Source organism: Phaeoacremonium minimum, assembly GCF_000392275.1.
Source record: "Phaeoacremonium minimum UCRPA7 unplaced genomic scaffold PA7_03_scaffold_607, whole genome shotgun sequence".
Lineage (NCBI taxonomy): Eukaryota > Fungi > Ascomycota > Sordariomycetes > Togniniales > Togniniaceae > Phaeoacremonium > Phaeoacremonium minimum.
The window spans coordinates 155,196-174,018 of record NW_006921509.1 but is presented as its reverse complement, the minus strand read 5'-3'; the positions used below and the strand labels follow the sequence as shown (position 1 = coordinate 174,018).

The 18,823-nt window shown below is 48.8% G+C and overlaps 1 protein-coding gene across 1 annotated transcript; it reads right to left on the bottom strand.

The window, feature by feature from the left end:
- Positions 1–16,822: 16,822 nt before the first annotated feature.
- On the bottom strand, positions 16,823–18,390 carry UCRPA7_8755 (putative nuclear envelope protein; the record flags this gene model as incomplete). The annotated part of the gene is made up of 3 exons (XM_007921265.1): positions 16,823–17,185; positions 17,249–18,222; positions 18,285–18,390. 3 exons carry the CDS (start codon positions 18,388–18,390, stop codon positions 16,823–16,825), a joined length of 1,443 nt encoding a protein of 480 aa, XP_007919456.1.
- Positions 18,391–18,823: the final 433 nt, after the last annotated feature.

The following is an 18,823-nucleotide window of genomic DNA, read 5'->3' as shown; positions in this document are numbered from 1 at the left end:
GAAGGACTTTGAGGTCTGAGTCTGCTCCATGCATGACAAGGATGATGTTTCGATTTGCGATGCATGCCTCGATTATTGATTTGAGGTCGGATATTAGTATCTGATCAGTTTCCCCAAATAAGAATTTTTTGGATGCTCTTCGGCAATAGCCAGAGTTTCCTACGATAAATTGCCGCGAACTTATGAGATTCTTTATACTCTGCGAGCCTGGCGGGGCTTGGATGAATCCATCAAGAGACCGAGTATCAAGTGTGGATATACCAAGGTGGAATTGTTGCCCTTCAACTGGAAGTTCATAGCCTTGGAAGGTATCGATATCGAGCCCGATGAAGATTACATCCGCCATCGTGGAGTTTGAAAGACTCAGACCATCCTATCTTATGAGGTCTGAGTCATTGGGATGAGCATAGCCAAGCAATCACCGTAATAGTATGATCCCTTGCCTTAGTAGTCCCGCATGTGAAGGCGTACAAGGCTCACTTGCAACACACATATCCCGCTTCACCATTGAGTCATTGGAATAGAGTAACAATTCCGATTCCGTTGCTGTATGAAAGTGCTCGTAAGGAAAGGTTATGCAAGTGTGATGATTCAACACTTAAAACGATGTACTAGAAAATATATTATAAAAGAATATGGTTTGAGAAGATTGCCGGTCTCATTCCATATTGATACTCAAAGTGGACTTGAATGCGATTGTACCATGGTTGGCTGATTACGGAAGCACGGTTCTCTCAAGGTTCGTGGAGAAAAGCGATTGAACATACATCTGTTGGCATATTTTACGCGTCTTTGTAGTCATAAGTTAAAACCTCATAGCCGTATTCCTTGTTTACCCGTATTCGCCTGCCCGCGCCGAAAACGCTCAATTAATATACTCCGACAATCCTGAACCCATCCAGTAGAATGTGCCCATCAGCATTGCTAAGACCAGTGCGGTCAAGATTCCCGCACCTGCTTTATCAGCAGTGGTTATTGGCTTATAGGTTGTCAAGCCATTGGCATCTCCACCTGCATTGGGATCACCACGGCTAGTCCCTCCATTTTCAGCGGTAAAAGGACCAGGAGCTTCTTCGATCAAGAGTGAGATCAACGCGCCTAATACATTCATCTCCTGACCCGCCCCTTTAGTGCCGTCATATGACCCTGAAGCCCATCTAAAGCCACATGTACGCCCTGTGTCACCTCCGGTACATTGGTTGACCGCCGCTTGAGTCGAAGTCCTGACTGCATCGGCAATCTTGCTCTTGGTGAACGGTGCCACCTGACTAGTTGTAGCCAACCATCTATGAACATAGCCCTTGAAGCTCTTCATATCGGTTGTGCATGTAGTCCCTGGCACATCTGAGCTCTCACACGAGAGCTCATAGGCCACCCCTTTCGGAAAGAAGACTTTCAGGAGGTTCGTCAAGAGCCCATTAACCCTAGTCTCCCATGTTGAGGCTCCGTTCGTCTGTGAAAATGCTGTCAGATTTTCAGTGTCGTGAAATGAATATGGTTGACTTACGTAATTATACATGAACGCTGCGCCCTGTAGCAGGATTGCTACATTGTACGAGAATTGCTGCTTGTTGATGTCGGTGCAATTATATCCGACGTGGCCTCCATCATAAACATTGTACTCATTGTCAATGAAACCGACTCCTTGCATCCAATCCCAGGTTTCTTCAGCCCACTTAGCATAGGTTTCGTTATCTGTGTATCTAGCTAATCGAGCGCCGATATTGAAGAAGCAGCCATTCGCAATGCTATTCTTATAGTCGTAACCTACGTTCACTAGATTGCAAATTAGCGGGAGTGTGTAGACTCCGAGAATAGTTGCGCATACATGCTGGTATCTGCCAACGAAGTCCTCCGCCACAGGTATCATCATGTCTGGTGGGCGAGGCTTGAGTGTTAAACACTGCTTGGGCTAAGGCGAGCCACTGGGGTGAAGAGGTGGGTGGATTTTCGAAATTGGTCTCGGCGGCCAGCATGGCTGTCATGCCCCAGAATGCTTGATCATCGTTCCCGAGCGAAGCAGTCCAGTTCGGTGGCATATAGTTATTTTGCGGGCCTGTCTGGAATAGGAGTGCATCCTGAACGACCTGATTATATGTTGCGTCCCCTGTGAACCTCCAATAATCGATCATCGTCCCCCAAAGCGCACCTCCTTGCCACCAGTAGTAGTCCCCGATTGGTGGTGGGCCTGGTAGAATCCCGGGTATCTGGCCTGACTGGTTGCCCTTATAAAAACTCATGACATCGTACGCCTTCAGTTTCGCAGCTGCTTTGATGGAGGCTGTGCGGAAATGTATCGTCAGTTGTACAGCATTCGCAGTACAATCGCAGCCGTATGCGTAAACATACCTGTCGAGCTCAAATCAACTTCCAACGCGCCAAAGGCACATCCAACCAAGGTGAAGATGAAGAAGGAATTCATATTTGTTCGTGAAAGAGAGACCATGCTAAAGCGAGTGTGCTGATCTTCTGGTTGTCAATAGAAGAGAAAGACAGTCGTGTAATCAGAAGACTAATTTTTGGTGATACGCAAACAATGTCTACATGCTCAAAGGGTGAATCGCCATTACGAACAGCAAACGGCGTAATGAGCACTTGAGAGACGACGCGAAGTGAAAATGTCAGGAGAGTTGGATGTGTGATCTGCTGTGTCTAGCGCAGGCGCAGGAGCTAGCACACAAATTCCGAAGGGAGTCCGCCATGGCTATTTCATTTAAAAGCGGCTACGCAGATGGCGGGACAAAAGCAGGTTCAAATGCAATAACAATGGCTCGTAATCAATGCAAAACCGGAGTGTACCTGTTGAGGCCTTTTGCTTGGCCTGCCGGCTGCATGTTGACGTCGATTTAGCCGGCATAAATCTGGATAGTAGCTGATAAGGACCTAGGACGTTGCATTGACACAGGCTATAAAAGAAATCCTAGACAATAATAGGATCAATCAGTGTACCAAGAATGCCTTCTACACAAAATACTACGAATTTTTAGATTTTTGTTTGAAATCTGTCTAACATGGTATCATAGATGTGGTATAAATCGTGACCAATTTACAGTCTCAAATGCGCTTGGACTTAGACTTCGCAACCCAATGACGTCTTAAATGAGTATGTATCCGCGAAACATGCAATACAAAGCGCAAAGAAGTGTCGTAGGAATTAAGAATGCAGTAGGTACATCCAAATAAGGATCATGATCTGGTGACATATTATGGGTCCGAGGCACCAGATTTCGGATTCGAGTTAAAAGAGACTTATCACGCCTCTGGCCGCCATCGCTGGGAATGAGGCGCTCGACAATATTCTCTTCGGTCTCACGATTCTCTGGAGATGCGCTTGGTTTTTTTGAACGTGTCCGGCGGTTGAGCCAGCGCTGAATTGGATCCAATGGTAAATCCTCTTCAACAAGTCCAGATGCAGATCAGCGCTCGGGGAGGAAGATCCAGCTCCAAAGAGCTATCTGAAGAGCGCTAAAGATTCTATATACGAGTATGTAAAGATCTGACACTCTCCAAGCTATCTTCTCGAATTCAGTAGGGAAGTGAAAATTCCAGGCGAAGAGAAAGATAGAGCTAAAGGCCGTTTCAAACGAGATGGGATAATAGTAATTGTAGACATTGGTAGGTGGGGAATGCAACGTCAGAGTGGTACTGTAGTTATAGATGATTGTATTAGACATACTGACACAGATGCGGGTTTAGCTCAGTTGGGAGAGCGTAGCACTGAAGTGGTCATGCTAAGGTCGTGTGTTCAATCCACACAAGCCGCAAATTTTTCTTCGGAGTTTTTTCAAATTTTTTTTGTCCTATTAGGGCGACAAGGGTTCTGCCACTCTTGAGGTGGACGTACTATAAGTCTAACGAAACTTCACCCCTCCTGTTTTAATGGTAAGCATCAGTATCGATATCGACGGCGGCTATACTCAATTGGTTCTCGTGCATTGGAAGTAAAATTATTTGCTGGTGGGCTTTCGAATATAACCCACTGATATATTGAATTGAGATACCATCTGGGGCTCTATAAAGTGCGACGAAGTCTTTGGCATAGACCTGAGACAACGCTATCTTGCATATAATGACAGCTACGACAAGAGCCAATACTCACAGACAGTGGCAGAGGACACTAAGGAGGTCAGTACTTACATCTAAGAGTAGCATGCTTGGGTGAGCGGTAAGCGAGCTCGCTCTGCAAGTTTGTCGTAATGTATGGCCAATACACTTAATTTCCCCAATCTGTCAGCCTGTGTTATGGCCCGCTCCGTTTGACTATGAGCTTCAAGGTTCATCATTATTGAGATACAGCTTGAACACTGATCTGACAGTCTCTCGCAGCGTCCAGTTAGACGCTGATACCTAGTTTCCAGTTGACCGGCTGCTCTATCTGCTTTCTCCCACTGACTGGGCTCGGTGGTTCGTGGCCATTTCGAATTACCACAGGCGACAACGATCTCCAGAGTATCTTTGACATAGTTCTTATAGTCATCCAGGACTGCTTTTAGAGCAAGTACATCTGGAAGTTCTGCTGATTTGGGATTATATAGCACCATCCTAACGTTATCCTCGAAGAGTTCCAATAATTGATCAATCGAGGCCGCAGAGAATTCGAACAGCTCGTTCAAAGCGTAAAATGCGTCATATGCCATGATTTCGGCTTTTAAATACCTGTCATACTTCTGATACATATGCTGGATACTTTATGGATATATATCTTCTGTGTCGCCGAGCCCAAAGTTGTTTGAGTCTGATATCACTGGCTAGTATGACAAAGCCATGCGTGAACGATATTGGAAGATTGGATATAATATTATAGATTTCGTGAATGGAAAATGTCTTAGCCAAGGTCCCTTCGCGCAATGACTAAGATCCTTCCCAGCGTCCGACCATACAACAACTTGATCTATCAGTTTAGCTGGCCCATACACAAAAGTCAAATAGTGTTACTCACTATACCATACACGAGTATGATAGATCACCTCAATGGAGACCATTTGCTCGATTGAAAAATTATAGAGGTCATACAGAATGAATCGACGAACCATCGAATCGCCCGTAGAAAACCCATATAAACGGGCCAGGTCTTCTAAATGATCCTTCATGCTCGATTCACATGTTTCTCTTAACAATGACACGCTTGAGCCAGCTTTATTCATGTCCTACGAGCCGGTGTTATATACTCGCAATTGTATAAGGTCTCTCGTCTTCGGAAATGGAGTTGAATATGAATAATCTAGTCGTGGAACATTAGACCGTAGGCTGATCGACCCGTTCATGTGACGATAAAAGAATTCAGGGTCAACATCGAGGCTAGCACCAAGATGATTAAGCCAGCGAGCGGACAGGAAACCACGTAGAAATATCAGGCGTCCTGAATATTTCGAATGAGAGTCGGGTCGTAAGGATGTTTGAGAAGTATCTATATTGATTCTCTTTAAAGTCGTAGAAGTCGGCTTATCACCATCATTTTTGACTCTACTCTCAAAGTCATTTTTTGACTTCCTATCCTAACTATTCAGATATAGTAAGAAGTCTTCTAGCCTAAAGAAGAAAATGGTTCGAATAGGATCGTCTCGTTTCTTCGCCAAGTCACAGAGAGTCACCGAATTAAACTGGTCCTCGGGTATCGAAACAATACACTCATCTCCATACAACTTATAAGCGAAGATTAGGAAGTTTCCAAGCCGGCTATAATAAACTCCAAAGAAGTACTCGGTCCACATATCAAGCTTAGAGTAATTAACAACTTTCTAAGCATAACATTCTGATGGCGAAACTGCTCCATTAAAGTAGTCAGTCAACACCTCGAGAACGTTGATGATAATTACCAAAAAAGGAAAAAAAACTTACGAGCCGCTTGATTAGAAACTTATAATATTATTGCCGATTATTTGTGGCAATGTATTGCCTAACTGGCATCTAGACGTCAGAACACACAAGAGAAGACAATTGACGCTTGAATAGCTTTCCGACATACAGGGGAGAAAGCATGATAAGATATCAAGATATTATAACAAAAGCTCTGGCAGCCTTACCTACCTAGCCGCTACAAATAACCGAGTGGCTTTTCCTACGTATCATTCCGCCCATCCTTGACGCCACCACCATTTTGACTATACAATCCTCTTTGACGACCTCAAATTAGGGCCAGCTGACAGGATTATAGCTCATTAGGATTGACGACTAGTCCGCAAAGAAGGAGTTTTTCATCATTCATGGGGTTATGAGGGCACTAAGAAGTCGAAGAGATTAGCATGTAAGTTGGAGCCGCTGAGCGACATGGCATGGATGTGACAACTTTGAGTGGCTGTAATCATTTTACACTCTGATCTTAACCTAACTGTTTGTCCGCATGGCAACACCCACGAGGCCACGACACTTGGAGGGGGTCTAGATTTATGACCAACCCCTAATCTGCTACATATTCTGGTTTTTTATTTTGGCTGATTCTTCGGATGACGCCAAACTCCACATCTCAACAGCTCACCGGATTGCTTTCGACCGGCAGGTGCCAGGTGCCCTCCCGCACCGCGGATCTATGCCTAATTTGACCTAGCCTTGGCTTGCCAAGCTTGCCAAGTTTCACCCTACACTGACCGTGTCTGCCGCTCCTGAGGCACATTACATTACGCCCTCATTACTCCTTGCTCCTTTCAAAGTTGCAAGGACAGTAAGGCGAGAGTCTCAAATGCAAGCATTATTTCATAATCGGATGCATAAACCCATTCTTCGCTAGCGAGGGACGAGAGGAAAGGGGATAGATGCCGTCGCCTTGCCCTAGATCACAAACAAGCGTTGGACAAGACAAACGTAGGATGGGAATGGGAATGGGAATTCTGCCACCTAGTAACACTATAGTACAATTTCTAAATCATTCTGTGCATCTATCTGTACGCGGGCACGCATCAGTCACTATTTGTGCAACAATATAGCCCATCTCGAAAGGAAATGCGTATATTCAATATTTCACTCTCTTCCAGACTTGATCAAGAGATCTAAGGATTCATACCCTATAACTACTGCCTAACCCTCCGTGCGTAACTAGGTCGCTTCTATGGCGGACAGCCCCGAATCCTCACCAACAGATGGTTCAGCAGGTTTTGTACCAGAGCCCCCTCTCTCCTCCGTAAGCGATGCGTTGACACCGAGAATACTGGCGTATGCGGTTCTCTTAGGCTCTGGGGTCTGCCTTGCGAATATGTACTTTGGCTTATAAGCGGGCATGGTGAACTCAATGCCTATGCAAAGTGCCCTGCTTGGGTTTGGCTTGTTTCGCAGCATGCGTCACCGTCTTCCCAAACCTTTGTCGCCAATGGAGACGACCCTTATCGAGATCATTGCTGGGGCTCTCGGCCTAGCATCTTTCACCGCCGGATTCACATCATTCATTCCTGCTTTGTAATTCCTTGCGACTTCAGAGGACCAGATTTCACTGAGACTAAGCACTGGGCAACTTTTCCTCTGGCCACTCGCGATTTGTGGCATAGGCATAATAGCTGCGGCACCTTTCAGAACGTTCTTCATTCTGTGTGAGCGTCTCCGCTATCCTTCCGCCATAGCCACTGGCACTCTGATTGGTGTTCTTTTCCGATAGGAGAGTATTATAACACGAGCGAAAATTATCGACTCTGGTACTGCGCAGTCATAATCGGCTGAATACATCCTGAGTCGAGAACCAGCGGACAGTGACACTGAGTAGGAGGGTAGTCCTACAGCTTTACCTCCACATACAGATGGCTTCCATCAAGAGTCTCTCAACTTTGCCATCAAATCTCTACTCTATTCTCTTGCTAGCTCTGCTTTATTTGTGAGTATCATCCACCCTCAGTTAAAGCATAGTAATGTTTATGAAAACCAGGGACTTATTTCGTTTTTTCTATCAGTCCTTAGGCGAGTCCCAATATTTGGCACCGCTGCTGCTAAGACTTGGCTGTGGGCATTCGACCTATCCTCAGCCTACTTCGGTTACGGAATCATTATCGGCCCTACAGTAAATGCCTATATCTTGCTGGGGGCAGTTATCGGTTGGGGTGTCCTATCCCCAATTGTCAAGCAAAACGGCTAGGCTCCTGGCCCTGTGGATGATTGGGACAGTGGTTCACGTGGATGGATTCTCTGGATCGGTATGGGATTGATTCTAGGCGATACCGTCGTTGGACTGGGCTGGATTCTGGTGAAGCCCATGGTTTCTACGGTAATGAAACAGAAACAACGCCGAGAGCAACTTGGAAGATCACTCGATGGCGAGGAAGCGGAGCATGTCCCACTTTTCGACGATATCCAAGATGACGATTCATATCGCCTGCAAGAGCGTGATGCCTCGGATCACTCGATCGATGATGACTGGTCCAGTCAGTCACTTGTTGTGAGCACTGTGCTAATCAGGGCAGGGCTCTTAGTCCTTCTCCTTTACCTCGTGTCGCTTTTTATTGCCTTCCGAGAGCTTGTTTCTACCCTTTCCACCCTGATTGCTGTCGTCATTGTTCCCTTGGCCGGGTTCATTTCGATGCGCTCACTTGGTGAGACTGATAATGGTGCATCATTGGCAGTTGGTATGTTTGCAATATCTGTTCATGCTCGAAATCATATCACAGAGGTTTAACTTTCCAGAATAGGGAGGCTAGCGCAATTCGTCATCTCGCTGGTAGTGCAACCTACAAGTCAGAAGTTCACCTCAGCGAACCTTCTTCTTGGTGGTGCGGTCGAATCAGGAGCTTCGCAAGCGTCGCAGCAAATGAATGGCTTCAAGACAGCATATATGACACGAACAGCTCCAAGAGCAGTATTCTATGGTCAAGTCGTTGGCTCGTATGTCGGAGCTGTGCTCGCGACAATACTCTACAAGACTTACATTTCGGTGAAGGAGATCCCTAGCGAAGAGTTCAGTATACCTGATGCGCATCTCTACATTGTTGCCTCACGCTTCATTCGGCAGCATGGTTTACCACAACAAGCTATGCCCTTTATGCTAGGGGCTTTTGTGCTTGGAAGCATTCTCAGTATACTTAGAATTCTCGGCTTCAGTCGGTGGTAGCGAGATTTCCTACCATCTGGTGTAGCAATGGCAATAGGTATGCCCCTAACTTGATCTCTTCACCTCAAAGGAGGCCGGACATGAAGATGCTAACTGCTGCGATCAAGGCAAGTATGTTGTACCCGCTATTACACTTCCCAGAGCACTCGGTGGGCTGGCCCTAGTAGTCGGACAAAGCAGATTTGGCATCGGGAAATTTACCTTGATCTGTTCTACAACGGGGTTGATTCTTGGGCAAGGTCTCTTTAGCGTTATAGCCCTTCTATTGGATGCATTGCATATGCCAGCTGTAAGAAGTTGATATGCTATATATGCCTATGGACGAAGATTTGGTAGTTTCAGGGCTAGAGATGAACAGTCGGTGTTTATCGTTTCATAGACGAAAGTAGTGATACAAAAGTTTATTTAATAGATATTATTGACGCTTCGCAAAAGCTAGCCCAGGAGCGCCAATTACCGGAAGGTTCTGTGGCTGTTTGGTACAGCCTCCAATGAAAAGACTGATTTTTCACTTACAGACAAGGTAAACCCATCATTATCCATCAAGCCAATGGATTTACAACATGTTTGTATTGTATGACTTGACACAGCCATCATGCCTAGTGTTCCTGTTTGTACAATCGTATGTGTATCTGCCAGTAATTTTCGGCTTATCCCAAGGTAGTTGGCTGTGATTTCTTTTCCTACTCACCGGTGTTCCAAACGCAGGTGACCGACAGCACTGGCTGCCGTCTTTGACGGACCCCTCCAGAGCCTTGTTACATAATACAATCTCTTTCCCCACGCCAATTGTTGTATGCCATTGATTCCAGCTCGCAGCCAGTTTCATTATAGACTGTAGAGCGGCCTGCGCGCGTACCACCAATCTCTAACAGCTTTTCAATTGCGAACCCTGACTGGTAAAATGGCGTCCGAAGATGTTAAGATCATTGGCGGCCGTCAGAATTTCTGGCTTTGGTCGAAGCATCAAGGATTCGATCTTACCCATCCTGCCACGCCATCTTCTCAGCCAGTTTACCCAAGGATCCCCTTGATGACAACGAAGGAGCGAGCTACAATTGACCCTGCAAAGACTGCTCTGGTGGTGATAGACATGCAAAATTACTTTCTATCCCCTCTCCTTGGGCGTCCTTCCAATAGCATTGGACTGGGGTTGGTAGACAAGCTGGTTAATGAAGCTATCCCAGCTTGTCGAAAAGCTGGTATACCCGTTTTGTGGCTTGGCTGGGGCTTGACAGAAGAGGACCTGGACAATATACCACCGAGCATCGCCAGAGGCTATGAGTTTAGGCTGGACAAAAACTTCGATGAGCCTAGGGAGCTTCCCCCTTTAGGTGAAGAGATTGGGAAAGTTAAATTGGAAGACGGCACTATCATTCAAGCTGGCCGAACTATGATGCGCGATCAATGGAACACTACATTCTATCCTCGCCTAGTAGAGGCTTCTGAATCTCAAGACATGTGGATCTCGAAGAACCGCTTGTCAGGATTCTGGGGACAAGTCGAGATTGAAGAGACATTGAAACGCCGAGGAATCAAGACATTGCTCTTTACGGGCGAGAATCTCGACCAGTGCGTGGCAGCTACTTTGCAGGACGCCTATACCAAGGGCTGGGACTGTCTCATGCTGAGTGACGGGTGTGGGACAGCGAGTCCGGAGTTTGCGAGAAAGTGTATCGAGTACGAATGCGAGGGCGGCTGGGGGTTTGTCTTGACCTGCCAACAGCTCGCCGATGGGGTTGAGAATATGCAGACTAGTCCTGGTGGTGGTCATTGAGGTTTGCAAGCTCAGTCATACACCATCACTCTTCCTAACGGAAGGCTATCTGTAAAAAGTCGGCATTGCCTACGTGACACCCTCACTCGGCCGATGCCTCGTAGCTACAGAGCACTGCGAAATTGACTACACCAAGTTCGTGGAGCGCCCGGAGCAAATGGATATCATAGCCGACACTATTCTAGTTGAATAGACACAGAGTTTTCAGCTTATCCCTATGATTCCTTTATTACACATGAACTAACCATCATACCGAATTGCTCTGCAACCTATCTGCGGTAAGTTCAAAATTGCGTTTCTAACTTCTATGTCATGGACGATTGACATGATCTGAGTGACAGAAGCACAACTTGCGTATTTAGTAGGAAGAATCTCAACCCTACCGGGCTAAAATATACAAAGATACAACGCCACAGTCTCGAGATATATTGTATGCCAGTCTCACGATATGTTTCTTCAGGAAATAGGCTCTGGCGTAGTCCCGGGTCTCAGCCGGAGACCAGGTGTCGAACTTTGGAAATATGAGAAATTCTACTCGAGGCCAAAACAGAACCATGGCCGAGGTGCGCCTCGAAAAGGACGTCTACAGAGGTGCGGAGACCCAAGCGTGAGCCCACCTGGTGCAGCTCAGTCTAAGCTCACCTTAGAGTGACGAGAGCTCACCTTTGAAGACAGATATAGAATTTGGTACACTTGGGGCTCGTCTCTGAGGATGTTAAAATCTGAGTATGAACAAGAGCTTAGATATCTTCCTCCTTACCACTTGGACAATTGGCTCTGCATAGTTCTGGGACCATTGGCCGTTGGCATCTAGGTGTGGCGAGTTAAGACATTGCAGTAAGGTGTCGAGCAAGGCGGGAGACTTGTTCGACGAGATGTGCCTAAGATTTGGGGCGTTTAGGTAGGATTGACCAGACCGATCTCATCTCAAGTGGAGAGGCCATGCATATCGTGCGTAGAGGCGCTTGGCTAGGTAGTTTATATTCTATCATTTTTAGTCGCCCTCCGTGATTGCCTCTATCGTACTCAGGGGAGCCCCTTCAACCGCTAGATATATTTTACAGGCAAATGTGACTTCCTTTTTCCCACACAGGATGGATACATTATGCACATCATTTGCATACCAATCCTGATTCCAACGCCTGCCATTTCTGACGCCAATCAGATTCCACAGAGTACTTCTTGGTACTTGATGCGTAACCGGGTATCGGGGGTGGACAGAAAAATAAAAATAGTAAACCTTTGGGGCTTGAGGTAATTCGCATTTTGTTTGTGACTTTATGTGGCCATGCTCCCGAGTGCTTTGCTGCTCTAATATGCGAGAAGACTTGTACATCTCATGGCAGTTGTATTCGCACGAAGCGTTGGCTTGCTTTGGATATGGTCATCTCTCGTTCCACATCTTCCGCAGCGATGTGTAACGGTCTATAGGATGGAGTACTTCCATGTGAGGCTGACGCAGAAGAATTCATAGCATTTCAAAGCCTGATTCCTTGAGTAGCTGCCCACTGGCTAGTATCGGTCTGCCCTGCAAAGGAAAAGGCCAGAACAAGGGATTGTCCATCGAATTTGCGGAGGTCGAGATGGACTCCACGCCGCTTGTTTGATTTTTCCCGGAGCCCCAAGTGCAGATAAAGTCTTGCTCCTCAACATTGGGCACAAAGAAATTCAGGCTGCTCGTAAGCGGCCGTACATCACGGTCTGGGCTTAGCTCCTCATGAGCGAGACGTTTCGACTCCTCACTGATCTTGACATCAATATTCCACTTCTTGGCCAGATAACGCAGGATATTCAAGGCTTGTTCTGCAAAGTAGTGGCAAGGAGCCATCTCCGTGAGGTCAGCAATACCACGACTGATTGATTCTGACACGCGGGTATCTGTTGCCTCTAAGGACTCTGGGTCTTGTTGTGCGCGAGATGACGTTTTTGGTGACCTTTCATCATCACTATGTCTCGAAGATGTAGGGGTTGCAGCGGCGATTGCTAAGTGCATTATTGACGAGGTAAGAACGAAGTACGGAACAAAAGATGGGGTCTGCCGAAGCGTATAAAGCTGGGAGTATGAGCGTGAAAGTCCCTGTATTGCATCGGCAGCTTGAGAGCAAACGTCTCGCGGAGAGATGGCCGAGCCAACGATGCGTAATTTAATAAGTGGCCGAAAGAGTAGAAGAATGGCAAAATGGTAATACATACTGTGGGAGTATCAGCATTGATGTCGCCAAGCAGAACGGTGCAGAGGACTAGAGTCACTTACTGGGCGAAAAGCACAGCCGGTGTGAAGTTGTGTCCGAGGCGCAGTACTTCAGGGATTTGATCATACCAGTTCAGATACTGGGTATAGATATTGAGTAGATCCCGGCTTGTTAATGGGCGGCCAGGCGAGTGCAAGACGTAGAGCGACTGATGAACGAGCTCGCTCAATTCGCAAAAGCACCTATACACTGATCGCACATTAGACGGCTGCTCGCAAGAGCGTTTTAAGGGGGCCCCTATAGAAGTGAAAGGTCAATATTCGAAATATACTACAGTCTGAATAGCCACAGCACTCGTACCATCATCTGTATACGGGATCCACAACGAGGCCTCTATATCGTCGATGATCGCCGGCTTTGGCGGGAGATGAGGAAAGCAGGAACATTGTGGTAGAGAACCTGTGGCCAATGACCATGCACTACGAGCGATCAGATATTGGGACCTAGCACCGTCCGCAATGCAATTGAATGGGAACTCACTGGTCTAAAGCAAAGGCTCCCCAGAAGGTCGCCGCCTGGACCGCCGTCTCGTCATCGTGGCCGCCTTCGTCATGAACTTGATGCAAACCCATCTCAATTGCCAGCCGAATGCTCTGACCGGCGTAATACCAACTCTCCGAGTCTCGCCCACAACTCGCCTCCCGGATGGACATTATCCCCAGGGCCTGGATAGTTGTGAGGTTGTGGTGGTCGTTCTCTTCATAGAACAGCCTGAGGCATTCTTTGAAGAAATGATCTCCAGAGGTATGTGGATCGTCGGCGTTCGCGCGCGTATTCGGCTGGCTGGAGAATCGACAGCCAAGGGCGAGGATGGCGTTCACCAGGATTGGAGAGCAAAATCGATGCCGACCTTCCCGGAAGTCCTTCAAGAAGTGCTCCTTGCTTAGGGACGCAAACGTAGGGTATTCCCAGCAGAAATAGAGCGCAAGTAGATGCTGCACGAGGACAGAGTCTCCGGTGATATTCGTCCAAGTGCCCGCGGGCACCTTCATCTCAGGCACTTCCGGAGCTAAAACTTGGTCTAGTCCGCGGTACCGCTGTCCGTCAGGACCATGAGGAAGATTGACATTCTCGACCCAGGAGCCCACTCGGGATTGTGGAGGCCCTCGCGTGCTAGGCCCCCAGTCCATAACATCAGGATGAGAATTACTCCTTGTTGAGACGCTTTGGCTATTTGTGGAAAACTGACCACCCCAGGGGCTGTTCTGATCCAAATCCGGCCGGAGCCCTTGCGCGTGGCCCGTTGCTGGACTGACAGTCCTGCCCAAGTTTGATGCTACTGCCGGGGTGTAAGGGTTCGGACTGGCGCCAGTGAAGCCGGGCATGGAAGGAAATGCGCCACCTGGACCGAGGGGACGCCCATAAACCTGTGTATGACTTCCGCCCGCAACCCCGTCTCCTCCTCCTGCGGACGGCAAAGCCCCCCCTAGCCATTCAGAAATCGACTCGGGGCTTTGGCCATTTCGCAAACGGTGTAGCACCTCTTCGTACAGCTGCGGCTGGACGAGGGCGGCGAGGACGGAATCGTTGGAGCGCTGCTGCCGGCGCAACTGTTCGATCTCGGCGCGCAGATTTTCCTTGGACTGCCTGACGGGGACCTCATACACGCACTCAACATCCTTCTGTGCTTTGCATCTACCACAGGGCCGTTGGCCATCGCACTGGAAGGCGGGGACATGTTAGCGATTTCTGCGCGCGGCCCCGAGACCGCGGTGGGGGGGGCCCATCTCCCACACAAAGCACACAAGGGAGGGACAGAGAGCTTCGGTTACCTTTGCGCGCTTCTTGCGACATTCGGTGCAGGCATTCGGGGTCACTACGCCGAGGCCGCGCCGTCTCTTGGAGGATGCGGCAGAGGCAGAGCTTGTGGCATGGGCGGACGAGGCCGGGGCTCTGGTCGTAGTTGCCGAATTCGAGCTTGCATCGGTCAAGCGACGTTCGGGAGGGCCGTGATCCTCCGCGGGCGAGTCTTCATCCATTGGATCCATTGGGTCCATTGTGTCTCTTAATACAGCGGGTTCCGACTCTGACTATGGCTAGAAGAACACAACAAGAGGACGATATATGCGCGGGGACATTCTTTAGGTAGGCGCGGCGACAGGAACAGGGCGGTAGAGGTAAGTCGTAGTCCTAGGGGGTCAATTCGAGCCAGCTGCCACCCAATCGAAGCGGACAAGTTGAGAATCAGACCCGGGACATGCTGTGATGCGACGGACAGACGGACGACGGGGATCAACCACAAAGTCGACGGGGACGAGGGTGGCGAGCTGGTGGCGGCGGCAGGACTGGAATCGGGACGGACTCGACGAGGAGCAAGCTATCGAGAGCTGCATGCATGCCTTCCGCGGGCAGGGCAGGAGAAGAGGGCTTCGGATCGGTTCGAGTTCAACGGCGGCGGGGGAGGGCGAGGGAATGGAAGAGGAAAACCCTGAGAAACATTCACATCACAAGGCGCCTTGGAAGAGGAAGGTGAATTATCACACGGTTCCACGGTGTTGTGTTGTGTTGTGCGTGATTCTGTAAGCTACCGTAAGGGTACCTAGGTTTTGGAGTTGAGGCGTGGGCAAGGTAGTAGTAAATTGGGAAGGGGAGATGGCTGACTAGTTTCGCTGCCCCTCTTCAAATTCCCTCCAACCTTGCAACCAGGGCAGGAATGCTACTGTATGTGTGGTGGAGCTCCCTGCATTACCTACCTATTTCCTACCGACATAACCCACCCACCTATGGATCTATCTAAGGTACATAGGGACTGCTGGAGATGGAGAGAGCCCTGATAGCTACCTCCGACTTGTAACTAACACTGTCGGGCAAGCTAAATTGCAGTGCCGTCTTCTCATATGTGTGTACATGTAGATGCACATCTTCAGGTGCCGCTGTGTGTCTTGACTTGCCACGCTTCCTTGAAAACTACACACAGCAAGGCTTCACCTATCGAAGCCGTATTCATATAATTGAGCGCCTTGACCGAAGTCTCAAGCAACCCCACTCAAGCCTAAGTTGGTTGTGGATCGCAGCACCCAGGCGTGCCAGGCTTGGACAGGTAACATGTAAGTGGTAGGTGGGAGGTGGGAGGTGGTTGGTCGGTAAGAGCAAACATGGAATTTCCCGCACACACAGACCGGTCAAAATCGCTGCGAAACTGGACAAGAAATAAAACGTCATACTTGGTCATTTTAGGCTTCCTAAGCAGGCCTCGATACTCTCCCCTCCATCGGATCTTCAGATCGTCAGATCTTCTTTCTATGCTTCTCATGACTATCGGTAAATGTCTTGTCTTGTGCATCGATACAATACAGGAGAACAAGGCAAAGCTCAATGAGATTCAATGAGGGATCATCCTCAATGCTTTCCAGAAGCAGAACGGACCATTTCCTCGACGCGTTGCATCTCTTTTTCCTGAGCCTTCCCGGAGACTGAGGAGACTCTAATTCGTATTGCCAGGAGTTCCGCTCCCTTCGGCTTCGCAACCTTCAAGACAGATTGCAATTCATTGGCTGTTTAAAACCGCGACCAGGGTCTTCCGATTTTGACCATTGAACAAACGTAGGCAAGAATACATATCCCGTTTTAAGCAATAGAAGCTTTTCGAGAGTCACAAGTTCCAGTTCATTCAAATGTAATGCTTGTCTTGTTTCCATCCAAAACCCTTGATACCTAGACCTTGACCTTGACCGCCGACTATCACCAAGTCCAGATCATACACTTTTCCTGGGCACATTAATGTACAAAACTCCGACCCAGCCAGCAGAATCAAAGAACACGTGCTATTGCCTAGTAACCCTTGCTTGGACTTCTCCTACTCTTAGTAGGGCTCCTGTCACGGTCTCCTTTGCTCGGGCTTCTTCGGCCGGAAGGGGTCTGCGGAGGGGGCAGAATAGCCTTGTAATCCGGTGACGCATCTGTGTCAGTCCCCTCTGCCGGTAAGAAGGCCCGTCGGATGTGACGAGGCGTCTGCCCAATCGGCGCAAATATGTAGGCCTGGTTTGGATCACGTTGAGGAGACGTGAGCATTGGGAAGTCCGGCTGCTGTGGAGGATGAAACTCTGGTTTGCTTGTAGGAGGAGGAGCCGCATAGCGTCCAAAGCCTATGTTGTTGGCGATAATCGCAACGAGTATCGTGGTCAGAATGAAACCCTGAGAGACTGTTAGCATCTGATGAACGAAGATATGTGTCCCAGAGTGATTGTGGTGACTTACCCATGCCTTGAGGCTCACTGCTCCGCAGAACTCATTGATGATGTGCGCAACATTCTTCGCTGACACCTGAACCCTCATCACGCTGGTCGGATCCCGGTTCATACATAGCTCCCACTCGTCGCAAACCATCGCTAGAGCGGGCAGGCGCTCAGACTTTGGCGCACATCGGTTCTTCGTGTACTCGTGCGCGCACGCCTCCATCTCTGCCAATAGCTTGGCCCGTTCAGCTTCCGTTGCCGCGTTCAGATCGGCCCTCATCATGGCGATAAAACCCCAGACCAACCACATGAAAACCCCAATGATAAAGACGTTGACCGACAGTTGCACCCACCGAGACAGAATCAGCGGGACAGCGGGGTTGTCGTTCATGGCGCCGAGGAAATTGCGGAACCAGCCAGGGCGAGGCGCCTCCTTCTCCTTGCGCCCCTTGTGAGGGCTTCGCGACCTCGCCTCATGACCATCCCAATCACTCTCAGAATCCACCGAGTCATGAGGTAGCCTCGATCTAACGCTTCCGACATCCTTGTCACCAACTTGGCGCTTTCTCTTGCGGACCTTGTCCCGCTGGTGGAGATCTAGCTTCCCACGGGGTACCTCACCCTTGCCTGGGGTCTTGCGTCCAAACAATGTCCTGTTTGCTGTCGCTGGTGTGATGGTCATCTTCGCAAAGTCTTCTGATCTATCGACGTCAGGTGTATCCGCGGGTACCTCGGATGTGTCTGTCATGGCCGGGCTATCCTCGATGCCCGACATCTCACTAAACACGGGGTCTTCCACATGTCTCTGGGGCGTCGTGAAGGCCGGATTCCGGAACGACGGACCAGTATACTGTCTCTGGATCTGAGGGGTGAAAAAAGACGAGTGAGGAGGTTGTGGTTGCTGGCTTTTGAGGGGAGACTGATTGGTTGTTGAAGCCGCGGCGAAGGGATTTGGACCTTGTCTGGCGCCGAATTTTGACGGAGACTCGAAGGAAGCTGTCATTTCGAATGTTCGTTAGCGCAGCAGTTGAAAGTTTCCGTAGCAGTATGCAACTCACCCATCTGTGATTTCTGAGAGATCTGAGCGAAGGGACTGGAGATATCGACAGGGCCTTGGTTCTGGTATTCCCACTCCATGGGACCCTCAAATGTGCGACGATTCATCTTGTAGAAGGCCGAAAGGTTGTTGTGCTCATTTAATGTTGTCAAACAATAGCGGCTCAGAGTAAAGAATGCAGACAGTTCAGCAGACACACCTCCCACTAAGAGACTGGGGAAGGGGCAGCATGGCAGAATTTCGCCCGCCTAAATGTAGTGTAGTGTCGTCGATGGCAACAAACAGGGAAAGTAAACAAATTGCCCCAGCTTTGCACCTGCCTGAGGCGGCACCATCCATTCCAGACCCTGCACTGGTAGTCTGGTCTGGAGGGTACGTACCTTACATAAGCTGCCAAGCCTAATTGGGTGCACGGGCCTTTTAGCCTCCTAGCTTTTGGCCTCCATGGTCTTTGTCCATTGTCCACACGACGACTAGGCGACATCTCTACACGGCTCAATCAGGACTCCAGCCTTGAGAAAAGCCCTTCCTCTATTAAAC